The sequence below is a fragment of the Mauremys reevesii genome, linkage group 1 (assembly GCF_016161935.1).
Source record: "Mauremys reevesii isolate NIE-2019 linkage group 1, ASM1616193v1, whole genome shotgun sequence".
In the NCBI taxonomy this organism is placed as follows: Eukaryota; Metazoa; Chordata; order Testudines; family Geoemydidae; genus Mauremys; species Mauremys reevesii.
Genome location: NC_052623.1, coordinates 278,051,602 through 278,064,016, shown reverse-complemented (window position 1 = coordinate 278,064,016; position 12,415 = coordinate 278,051,602). Strand labels below are relative to the sequence as shown.

Genomic DNA, 12,415 nt, shown 5'->3' with positions numbered 1-12,415 from the left:
CAGTTTAGAAACTTGACTAGGATCAATGCACACAGAGTGCCTGCTGGTGAGTGAACCATTTTGTGCCTGGCTTCTGCTGAATAAAGCCATTAGTTTAATACAGTAAGTGGCTGAATTTATGCTGTTTGAAAATAAGAGACAAATCATTTCTCCTTGGTAATGCTCTCTCTCCAAATCCATTTTTCTCCGAGTGAAATATAATGCCTCTTTATGTGACAGTGCCCCTTCACTTGCGACCCTTCCCCTCTCGTGTGTCTTTCATCATGGCATTTGCAGCTTGTCATCTTTTGTCAGTCAGTCCATCCTCCCTTTGTTGCTTGCTGTCTGCTATATATTTTCTCTTTCCAAAAGCTTTAACTCAGCACCTCCAGGAGGATTGTGGGTACCTCCTATGTGCCTCTTCCAAAATGCTGATATAGTGATACCTCCTCCCCTGAGTCATCAGCAGGGTTTGAATCCCAGACCAAAACCATGGGCTACTGCTGTTGAAATTAAAGGAGTAACTCTACTGGCTGGTAGCAGCAGAGAGACTTCTCTCTGTGGGCCAGCCAGAGATTAGCAGGTGATATGTACCGTTTTTTGTTATGCTCATTCAGAAGCAATGGGGAAAGGTAGATTGCTGGCAGGGAGCAGAAGAGGTAGGGTAGCCTGCTGCAGAGTTTGAAGAACTAGTATTTCCGGCTAAGCAATTTCAGTTTTTCAGGGGACAATGAAAGGTCAGTAAGTAATGGATTAAATGTTAATGAACCAGGGGAGGGCCAAGTACCAAACACCTTTTCTCCCCATACTTACTCTGGCCCATGTTTCCTTCTCCCAGCCTGCACAGCACGGAGGGGAAAAATATATGGGAAGAACCCCTGGGTGGCCCAGTGGAGGGAAAATGTGGCTACATGGGATGCTTTGTTCACTTCTGCAAAACATGGGCAGTACTGTTGCCAATCTTCCAGGATTGTCCTGGAGTCACCAAGAATTAAAGATTAGGTCATGTGATGAAACCTCCAGGAATAGCATCCAGGCCAACCAAAACTGGCAACCCCAGTGGGCAGGGCCAGAGCTGGGGAGGGAGCCACACGAAGCAGTTTGCACTTCTCTCCCAGACTGTGGCTGATTGGTTGGATAAATTGGTGGAAGTTAGTGCTTTTTGTTGGTGTATTAACGGCTGTGTGTGCTCTGTGACTCTGCTCCGTACTCATACCCAATGCCAGCCAGAGCACTGGATCTGCTGTGGCGCCATAGCTGGGGAGTGGCTGCAGGAGGGTTCAGAGTGGGAGCTGCTGGGCATAATCTGCAGGGCTTGAGGCCGGCATCCCTTTATCTGGAGGGGCTTTTCAGTATCTGCCCACTCTCCACCCTGCTGGTCCTGCAAACGAGAGTGGGGAGAGAATGCAAGTGCTCCACAACTTGTGACAAAAGCCACCAGCCATTTAGATAGGAGGCTAGCACATGTCGATGGATTTTTCTGTCTTTGGGCAGCTTCCACCCCAACACAGCTGATGTTAGCAGCATTAGCCAAGCTAGTGCTACATGGTGTATTTTTAAAATTGGTCGTCACAGGGAAGTGAAGATCACTCACTGGATGAAGGCAGTTTTATTGGCTCAGCCATTTTGCTTGGGGAGGGGAGGTAACACTGGTGTCTTAAAATTCATCAAATGATTCATCTGAGTTCTAGCTGTGTGGATGCATAGGAAAGGCTGTAACTTACAGATATTATGTAGAAAGAATTGGTAATATTTAGACACAGCCTGGAGATGAGGACCTAGAGAGAGAGGTCTGATTTGAAGATGAAACCCTGGTTATGGGCCTGAGTAACAGGCAGGATGGTGATTTTGTCCACAGTGATTGAGAGAGATTGTAACGGGGATGGCTTGGGAGAGAATATTAAGAGCACTGTTTTAGCCATGTTGAGCTTGACCTAACAACTAGACATCCATGAGGCGATGTCAGAGAGACAGGCTCAGATTTCAGCCTGGACAGAAGGAGACAGGTCTGGAGAAGAGAGGTAGATCTGTGAGTCAGCATAGATATGGTAGCTGAATTTCTCTTTGCAGGCGAGATTAGCCACAGATAAGATGGAGAAGATAAGGGGACCCAATGAGAGAGTCTATAAACCCTGTACCAGCCTAGAAGGGGTTAAGGAGCTGCTCTGGCTGGAGTAGCTGCAACCTGCTGCACCTGCAAGTCATGCCAGGAATGGAAGAGGGGTTTAAAAGCATGACACTCAGTCAGCTCAGTAAGAGCAGCTCTGAGAGGGGAGCTGATTGCTGAGCTTCCCAACCCCCAGAAAGAGGCCAGGTAGCAAGCAGAGCCCACACCCTGGCCTAAAAGGAATGTGGCTGAGGAGGGGAGGCTGTCTCCTATCATTTTTGCTGGAAAACCAGTGGACTTTGAGTTGGACTGTGGCCCACCCGGGGCCCCGCTGAAGGGAGAGGCCAACGTCCTGGCTGAGACAGCCTGTGTGTTTCTTTTTCTTTCTTTATTTTCTTTTGTGGCTACTGAGCTGTTTGTGTGTTCCCCAGAACTCTGAAATGGGGAGAAGTATCCAGAAGGGCTCAGCCTGCGGCCTGAGAACCCATTACCACCAGAGTGCTACAGAGCATCCCACTGAAGTAACTGGACCTGAGAGAGTGCACAGCCCCAGCAACTCTCCAAGCGGGTGCTGTGTTAGGAGCAGGCCCTTGACAAATCCCTACAGAAAACTGAAGAGGGGTGGATGAGGAGGATCCTTTGAAGGACACTATGAAGGAGTGAGGTAGGAGAAGCAGGAGGAGAACCAGGAGAGGAGAGAGTTCCATGGAAGCCAAGGGAGGACAAGGATTTCAAGAAGAGGAGAATGGTTGATTGTATTGAAGGCAGCTGACAGGTTAAGAAGGATGAGGATGGAGTCCTGGTTCTGGCTAAGAAGAGGTCATGAGAGATTTTGATTTCAGTTGAGTGCAGGGGGTGGAAGAAGAATAGGAGTGGGTCGAGGATGATGATGATTTGTATTACCATAGAGCCTAGGAGCTCCCTTCGTGGACCAGGGCCCCATTGTGCTAGAGGCTGTGCAAACAGAACAAAAAGACATTCCCTGCCCCAGAGAGGATTGAATTGAAGGAGGGAAATGCCTGACAGGGATTGCGTTCAGTGAGCTTAGAGCTAAAAGGGATACAGGAGAGAGGCAGTAGTTGGAAAGGCCAATGGGCTCAAGGATGGCTTTTTAAAAAAATAGAAGAGACTAAAACATGCTTGTATTGTGAGGGGAAAGAGCCAGAGGAGAGTGAGAGGTTATGGAGAAGAGTAAAGTAGGGGATGAGAGGGGGCACAAGGGAGATCAGTAGATGGGATGGGGCTATTGGGGCAGGTGGAGGAGTTAGGGGAGGAAAGCAGGTGAGAAACTTCTGCATCTGTGATGGGGAGGAGGAGAAGGGGGAAGGTCACTTGGAATTTCTCTTGGAAGAAATTAGCAAGAACGTGTGCAGAGAATGCAGTGGAGGCAGAAGGGGAGGGCTTGAGGAGTGAGTTAGAGGTAGTGAAAAAGGGACTGTGATTGTGGATGTGGGAGTCAATTAAGTTGTAGAATTAGAATTGGTTAGCTAGAAAGATGCTAGAACTGAGGGAGGAGGGAACCAATTTGAAGTGGAGGAAGTCACCAGGTCACAGGAGTTCCACCAGAGTTGCACTGCAGCGTGAGAGCACAAGTGGAGGAAGTGGATGTTTGGGGTGGGTAGCCAGGGCTGGACGTTGGCAGGGCCTATCTGCCTATGGGAGAGTGGCAAAAAAGAGTCTAGGAGAGGGATTTATGGAGAGAATCAACAACCGTATCAATGGAAGAGAGAGCTGAGCTCAGAGCAGACAAGATGTCATAGACGTTGATGGACTGCAAGTCACAGAAAGGGCGAGTGACAAGGTGTGAGAGCAGGGGCTCATGGGGTATGTAGAAAAAGGCCAGATGATGGTCAAAGAGGGGGAACTCAGCAAGAGGGAGCTCAGAAAAAGAACAGTGCAGGGTGAAGAGCAAGCCAAGCGAACGGCTCTGTTGGTACGTGGGAGAGTTGAACTAGGGCTGCAGGTGGAATGAAGAGGTGACGATGAGGAAAACATGCAGCTAGGGTTCAGATGGGAGTTGAAGTCACCAAGAATGAGTGTGGGAGATTGTCAGGAGAGGAAGAGAGGGAGATCCAGGAGTTGAGATCAGAGAGGAAGGCTGATGGGAGGAGTTAGGTGGACAGTAGATCATAGCAGCATGGAGTGGGAAAGGAGAGAAGAGTCAGGTGCAGTGCTGTTCAGAAGAAGAGAAAGATTGGGAAGGGGGAGGTGGGAGAGATAGACAGTGGCAGGAATGGGAGAGGAGAAGCCCAACACCCTCCCCACGGTCTGATCCGGGGTGGGGAGTGAGAGAGAAGGAGAGGCCTCCCTAAGAGAGGGCAGCTGTAGAGGCAGTGTCAGATGAAGGGATCCAGGTCTCTGTGAGAGCCAGGAGCTGGAGCGAGCGAGGTAGGAAGAGGCTGTGGATGGCTGTGATTTTTTTTTTTTTAGAGATGAAGTGGGATCTGGAAGACTCAGCAAGAGAAGAGGGGAGGAAGGAAGGGGGATGATAGAATCATAGAAATATATGGGAGGAGGCATCTCAAGAGATCATCTAGTCCCTCCCCCCCATGCTTAGGCAGGCGTAAATATACAAACAGATACCAATATGCATATCTGCTGTGCCTATAGCCATCTGCAATCGATTGCTTTTTACTAAGATAGTGAGCTCTTTGGGGCAGGGGCTGTGTTTTTGTTCTGTGTGCACACAGTGCCTAGCACAATGGGGGTCCCAGGTCCCGTGATAACAGTAAGTGGAAAAAGTAAATAACTGGAACCAGGATATCTTTCCAAAGCAGAAAATGATTTCCCAGCATTGCTTGACCTCATATTTAAATCAACTAATGATCACTACTACATGTGCACAGACAGGCTTGTGTAACATAATACATTTTACCATTGATTTTAGGGCAATCAACTGCACAGTTATGTATCTTCCTCTAATTGTCCATAGTTCTGAGGGGAGGGCACAGAGAGGAAGATTAGTGTTGGGCAAAGAATGTCGTGGGGAGGTAACTTTCTTACTACTACTGTTTCTGGAGCTGACATGGGCACTTCTGCTGCTAATGCTAAGTTGGGACTCTGCTAGAATCAGCAAGCAGCTCATTTTATGGAAAGTATCTTCATCATCAAATGGAATAGCTGCTGAATGTTTGGATTGCCGCACAGGGTGGCTCGTTAGCTGGAGGTAATAGCAGCAATAAAGCAAATACCCCAGATTCCAATCTCACTCACATCCATGACTGCAACCATTGTCTTAAATTATTCATGCAAGATTTCTTGACAGTGAAAAGTTGAATGAGGTCAGTGTTACGCATGACACACATTTGCTTCCAAGTCTTGTCTAAATCCAGCTAGGTAAAAATCTTCCACTTCGTCAGCTCATTCCAAAGATACAATCAGAATGAATTTTATCTGCTAAAGAATTCAACATTAAAAAAAGTAATGAAATACAATGTGACAAACATACTCACACAGAGTGTGTTTTTATTTACCAGCATCTAGCTGCATACCCAGCATATGCACACACTAATAATATTCTGGTGCAGAAAGCAGTAGTCAGTGAATCATAATTTACAATAGCAGTGTTCTTCATTCTGATTAAAGGATGGTGCTGGAACACTTCTGTAATTTGAAACCTTAAATGATAAGAAGTTACTGCTGAACAATTCTCTGTACTCATCCATCTGTTAGAATGAAAACAAACAAAATGAGGGGAAAATTCAAACGTCAACCAAACCAATATTCACATCAAAACGATTTGTACATTTGCTCCCAGGGGAAAAAAACCCGCTCTCTATAGGGGTAAACTCCAGATACTAGCAGCTATCAGGGTGGACAGACAGCTCCCATCGATCACTTTAGGCCTTTCTACAGTAGAATCCCAGCTACATTAGGGAACCCACAACTTAGTTGTGTCCTAACCATATCATAAAGTGGTTTAGTTTTTCCTGCATAGACTAAACCAAATCAAATTATGACCACATTAAAAGAACTATGCTAACAAGGTTCCCTTGCCTTGGTTAGTATATAATTTTGTCTGGTACGCACAGGAAAACTCAAACCATGTTATAACATGCTAAGGGTGCAGCCATGTTTTAACAGAGTTCCCTAACGTGGTTGGAATTCTAGCACAAAGGCATGGACAGACACAGATCCTCTTAGCTCTAGTCATCCAAAAATCTCAACCCATTTTACAAAACTGGGTAAGTGTTATATAATCCCTAATTTGCTGCTGAGGAAAGAGGAGCACCAAAGGGCCGAGTGATTTGATGGAAGTCACTCAAGAAGCCAGTTGCAGACCTGCCACTAGAACTCTGGTGTCCCAGCTCCCAGACCATGCTCAGAACACTAGAGAGATTGCTGTCTCCTTATAAGGCCAATAGACAGTTCATAAATTGAGGAAGTGGAGGCACTGAAGCTGTCATTGGACCTGTTTTCTACTCCTCGAACTACACTAACACAACAGTTACTCCTTTCCATACTGCACCCTCTCTAGCAATAACCCACCCTGATGGCTAGGTCAGCAGATGTGAATAAAAGCAAGTTTTCTCTCTGAAGTAATTAATCTAAAATTTAAACAGAAGGCGGGGCAAGTGCATGTGGTTGCTCTTCTGATATCATGGTGAACAGTTGCCTAACTTGGCAGGAGCAGACATTAGCACAAAGGCAACCTTCTTTGCCGTCTGATATTGAAAGAAAACCATTTGGCTAGTGCTTGTAGCCAAGGCTGATACTCTTCTTGCTGCCCATCTTTCAGAGTCTGGTCTAATATATCTTTCATATTTCTGGAAGGGACACAGCCAGTGACAAACAAACAAGGAAACCTGAAGGTGAAGAAAAGCTAAGGTTAATCTGCGCATTTCTGGCTACAGATATGACAATGGTGTTTCAGAAATGGCTAATTAATTTGCATTTTTATTTTCCCTGACACTATGATGGTGGGTTTTTAGGCTCAGTATTTCAGAGCAGCATCCAAAATGTTTGAGGAGTATGTGAACTCAACCTTTTTAGCTCTGCCCATCATTAATTATTAGGACTTCACTACAGGCTCATGCAGATGAGAAAGCTGCACCGAAAGGGCCCTGTATTAAAACAATTCTATCTTGAATAATAGCAAAAGAAGCATAAAAATCACCAGCCACTTCAATGGCTGTTTATAGAAACGTTTCCCTGTTTCAAGCTTGCTCCACTGTAAAAGCGCCTCTCTTAACTTTATTTAATCTTTTCGTGCTGGGAGTCCGTTTCCAAGCACAACATCCATTGCCAATACTAGATGCAACAAACCCTCAGGAGCCAAAAGTAGATTTTTTAAATTAAAATGTTGGGGGGGGGGAAGTAGTTATATTCTGGGAATAGTCTTGAATTTTATATTTTAAGTAATTCAAAAATGTAGTACGAGGTGTAAAACTGAGTCAGAGTGAAGTAAAACTGAGAACGATGTTTCAGCTACACCAGAGCAGACAAAAACATAAACCAAGTCCTAAAATGAAGCTAGGAGAATCAACACACACATGCATTTAGATTCCAGATATCTTCGGAACTATAAAAATAGTCTTTGTGTAATCATTTTAATCTATTAGACAGATACACGTACAACTCAGACTGGAGGAAGCACGGGCTTGTGGTTAAAGGAGTAGATTGGGAAATTTGGATTTAATTTCAAGCTCTGGAGATTCCTTCTGTGAACTTGGCCAAGTCCCTTTTGCTCTGTGTGTCTGGCTCCCCATCTGTAAAACAGGGATAACAACAGTTCCCTACCTCATAGGGATTTGGTGAGGATAAATCCCCTAATGTATATGAGGCTTTCAGAGCCTACAGTGATGGAAGCCATGTAAGAATCTAGATACATAAATAGGAATTAAGGCTGAATTTCTTTTTTAAACCAACAAAACAAATAGTTAATGAAAGAGAACTGTGATCTGAGACTTTGTTTGCCAAGTCTTGGAATAGCTATTTATGGTTGACTGAAAAAGAAATTAAGTTTACAGGAATAATGTAAGTTCACATTCAACTTTACTTACCACAGAGCAGTTTTACCTTATAAGAAACAGCTGTGCACCAGAGAGAGGGGTAGTCCCCAAAAAGGCTTTTAAAGGGGAGAATCCTTTGTCAGAGAACCATGGACCCCAAGAAAACAAAAACTCACTTCTGAAATATCTGAAAAATTGCCCCCTGCCCCCTCTTCTTCCTTGATATGGAGATCTCATAGACTGGAGGTCTCAGACTCATCGACTTTAAGGTCAGATGGAACCATCATGATCATCTAGTCTGACCACCTGCACATTGCAGGCCACAGAACCTCACCCACCCACTCCTGTATTAGAGAAAGGTGAAACCCCCCGCAGTGTCTCTGCCAAGCTGACCTGGGGGAAAATCCCATCCTGATCCCCAAATATGGCAATCAGTTAGACCCTGAGCATGGGGGAAGACCCACCAGCCAGACACCTGGGAAAGAATTCTCTGTAGTAACTCAGAGCCCTCTCCATCTAGTGTCCCATCACCAGCCTCTGGAGATATGTAAAGATATTTGCTACAGGCAGTCACAGATTGCCTACAATGGCATGTAGCCAGTCTCCTCATACATCCCCTCCAGAAATGTACCAAGCTTAGTTTTGAAGCCAGTTAGGTTTTTTTGCTCCCCGCCCCCGCTCTCTTCCTTTTCATGGTCTCATGTTATCTGGTACCATAATGTAACTGCATATGAGCTCATACAAGGACCTTGTAGGTCTAAAATGTTGTATAATTGGGCAAAAGCACATCAAAACCAATGAGGAGTCCAGTAGTACCTTAAAGACTGAGATTTTTGGGGCATAAGCTTTCATGGGTAAAAACCCACTTCTTCAGATGCACTGACTAACACAGCTACCCCTGTGATATAAAGCACATCAGTGGATTTAGGGCTTGATCCACACCTTATTAAAGTCAACCCCCCAGAAACATTAAAGTGATTGGGCCAGTAAATTCTTTCATTAGGGCAAATATGAAGAAAAGCAAACAGTTGTACCAACAACAATTTACATAGCTGGGATTTTTTTCTGTGTTGCTATTATTTTTTGTGTCTGAGTAAAAGATTTCCCTGTACTCACCCCTGAGCTGAGGTGGTAATTCCTTGTTTGTGACATCAAAGACTGTGCAAACATTTGCATTTGTCACACGTTTAGCTCCTGTCTCATGACTGCTGAAGGGCGCGTGATCGTTGTCAATTGGCGGCGCAAGACTACAGCGGCTAAGCCTGCACACTAGCACATGTATGCAGGCATAGAGGTTTAATGGGCTACCCCTAATTTGAACATGGGTTTTTGTATATGTAACTCTTCTGCCAGGTGGAGCCAGCAGCAACAAGGGCCGGGTTCAGTACCTAGGGGTTCCTTTTCAACAATACAACACAAAACCGGCTTGCGTCCCCACCCGGTGACCTGGAACAATTACACACCACCCCCTGGGCGCCTCTAAGAGGCAATACTTTCCCTCTCGCAAGCACAGAGTCTGTGTAGCAAAACCTTTCAATAAAAGGAGGAAAGTAACTCAGCATTAATTTGGGAAAACACCACAAACAGGGTTCATAAACACAAACCGTGAGCAAAAGACTCACCACCAAGTAAGTTGGGCAGTGTCCTTTTCCCCTCAGGGTCTTAAGTCCAGCAACCCAAAAGTGCCTTTAATGTGCCTGTCCCTTCTCTGTACTCCACTCACAGTTGCTGTCCTTGGCCAGTGCAGCACCAGAGTTCAGAGGTTCATCTGCAGAGTTCACCTCCCACTCTGTGTGAAGGGGGGAGAGTAAGGAGGCACCTTACACGCTGCACTGCTTAGGCACTCGCTTGTCACCCCAACAGCCGATTGCCACGCCTCTGCAGGGCTCTGCTCTGGCCCTCTCCACCAGCCTCCCTGCTGGCTATCCCTCTCTGCCAGCTGCCTGGCTGGCCACTCACCAAGATATCTTCAGTGCCCCCCCACACACACTTAACATAGCTCTTAGTGATTTCAGCTGTTAGTGGGGAACCTAACCACTGATGCACATTGTGCAGTCTCTTCTAATAAAGGCACTGTTCCAAAGTAGGTCTAATACTTAGATCTAGGTATCAGTGATCAGCACTACAACCTGTAACAAGGCTCTCAGTTGAGTCTAAATGGGAGAGCAGAATGATCAAGTAGTATCAACCACCCTTATACAGAGCCCACACCAGTCTCAACTCATTGGGCTTTGGAACCCATGTCCCCTATCTAGTGAGTGTCGTTCAATTGAGGGTGAGTCCCTCCATTGGGATATGCCAGGTACAGTTCTGCTGCCCTCGGTTCACACAACAAGAATAACAACCCTTTATTACTCATGCCCCAATAACAAGGAGACGGGGGATCCAACACCAGCCAGAAGTGATCATATGGGCAAGCAGTCCCATCATGCTGAGCACCTAGGCAGGGTGGGTGTGTCCATGCAAATGAGATCAGCTTCTGAAGTCTTTTCCCACAGCTCACAACTAGATGTCAGGGGACAGCTCATCCAGACTCTGCTTACATTTGTTTTATAATTTGCAAACATTTGAAAGGAAAGCTAAACCCTTAGGGAGCATGGATCTAGGGATTGCAAGAGCTACAGCTGAGTTTCCTATATAGCCCATGATAGCCCATCTAAAGGCAGAGACGTTCAAACCTCCAAGGTGCTGAGAATGCTCTTTTTCCATTGGAAAGAAAATATTTCTGAGCTGCTTTAGGGGAAGAGAGAGGTGATTAATCCATGTCACGGCGTATATATTGTAGAGATGGCAATTTTATTAGATGTGATGAGGAGGCGTGTAACATAAATGTTTAGGTAGCTGGATGGAATCAGGCCCAAGGAAAGGAAGAGTTTGAATACTCACTGAAATGCCTGTCTGACTATGAGCAAAGAGCAATGTCAGCCTATATATGTGAAACCTTGTAAACGACCACTGCCTGCCATGCTGACCAATATTGTTTCATTGTTTATTTGTACTCCTTGTCTGTCTAGATCCATACATTGCCTCTCGTGTTATACTGAAACCGTAAGCTCTTTGGGGAGGGACTGTATTTTGTTCTGTACACAGTGCCTTGTGTAGCCCACAAACCTCCTGGGTGTGGTGTTCTGTCCCATCTAGTGGCACTGAGACCACTTAGAGAGAGATTATGAGTCTGCTCTACGCCCTTAGCTAACAGCAAGTTGTTGGTTCGATCCCGCCCACCCACAACCGGGGTCTGTCAGCGTTACAGTAGCACAATGGGGTCCTGGTTCATAACTATGGCCCCATGGCATTATAATACAAATAGAAAACAATAATACACTCAGTGCATTCAGATCACTAACCTCGTTAGCATGTGGTTTTGTATTCACAGAACATCATCAAGAAAGTGATTGGACAGAAGTTCGTGTACAAGTTTGTCTCCTTTCCTGAGATTTTGAAAATTGATCCTCATGCTGTGGAAATCAGCAGAGAGAGCCTCTTGCTGCAGGACAGCGAGTGTAAGATGCTTTCCGAGGGCAGAGACCAGCACAAGCACAATGTGTCAGCTCTGAAAAGCACAAGCCGTAATGAATATATCCATTCTGGGCTGTACTCTTCTTTCACCATCAACTCCCTGCAGAACCAGCCAGACACTCACAAGCCAATCAAAACAGAAAAACTGGAGGAGAAGTCGGAAGGAAACACACCGGTGGAAGAAGTCAGGACTGTTATAAGATTTGTGACAAACAAAACAGACAAGCAAGTGATGAGGCCCATTGTGTCGTTGCCATCGACGTCCGAAGCAGCAGCTGGCTCTGCTTTTCTCGCCTCTTCAGTGTCAGCTAAAATATCTTCTTTAATGTTGCCTACCACAGCCAGCATTTCATCTACTACTTCGCCGTCTTCATCACGGTCTCCATCTCTGTCTCCTCACTCACCCCTCCCTTCAGATCACAGAAGCCTCTTTCTTGAGTCCAGTTGCCATGACTCAGATTCTCTTGAGCCTCTGAACCTCTCTTCAGGTTCCAAGACGAAATTTCCATCTCTTCCCCCAAAGGCTAAAAAACCCAAAGGCTTGGAAATCTCAGCACCGCCCATGGTTCTTTCCAGCACCGATATCGGTTCCATCGCCCTCAACAGCCCAGCACTTCCTTCGGGATCCCTGACTCCAGCGTTCTTTACTGCACAGGTAAGATATGTCTATCCAATATACTCTTGTTTTGGACAAATAGGTTCTAATTTGGTCAAGACTGAATGAAGGATCAGTTTTATGTGCATGTGACTTTCACATTGAAGAGAGTCCATGGGGAGGGAAAAAAGGTGTAGGAGATGCCTATATAAAAAGTAGAAAGTACAGTCCTTTCTTTCACACACGCCCAGCGCTCTCTTAGTA

The 12,415-nt window shown here is 45.7% G+C and overlaps 2 protein-coding genes across 5 annotated transcripts in view; one reads left to right on the top strand and one right to left on the bottom strand.

The window, feature by feature from the left end:
• The window catches only part of ELK3 (ETS transcription factor ELK3), a 58,152-nt gene that overhangs the window by 31,962 nt on the left and 13,775 nt on the right, over positions 1-12,415 (top strand). For all 4 annotated transcript variants that reach the window (XM_039495349.1, XM_039495335.1, XM_039495342.1 and 1 more), the window contains one exon: positions 11,414-12,211. In XM_039495349.1, coding sequence (XP_039351283.1) covers positions 11,414-12,211 — 798 coding nt within the window. The remainder of the gene's footprint in view (positions 1-11,413; positions 12,212-12,415) is intronic.
• CDK17 (cyclin dependent kinase 17) overlaps positions 5,534-12,415 on the bottom strand; it is a 204,350-nt gene continuing 197,468 nt past the window's right edge. The window contains exon 17 of the mRNA XM_039495321.1: positions 5,534-5,751. Coding sequence (XP_039351255.1) covers positions 5,744-5,751 — 8 coding nt within the window. The 3' untranslated portion in view covers positions 5,534-5,743. The remainder of the gene's footprint in view (positions 5,752-12,415) is intronic.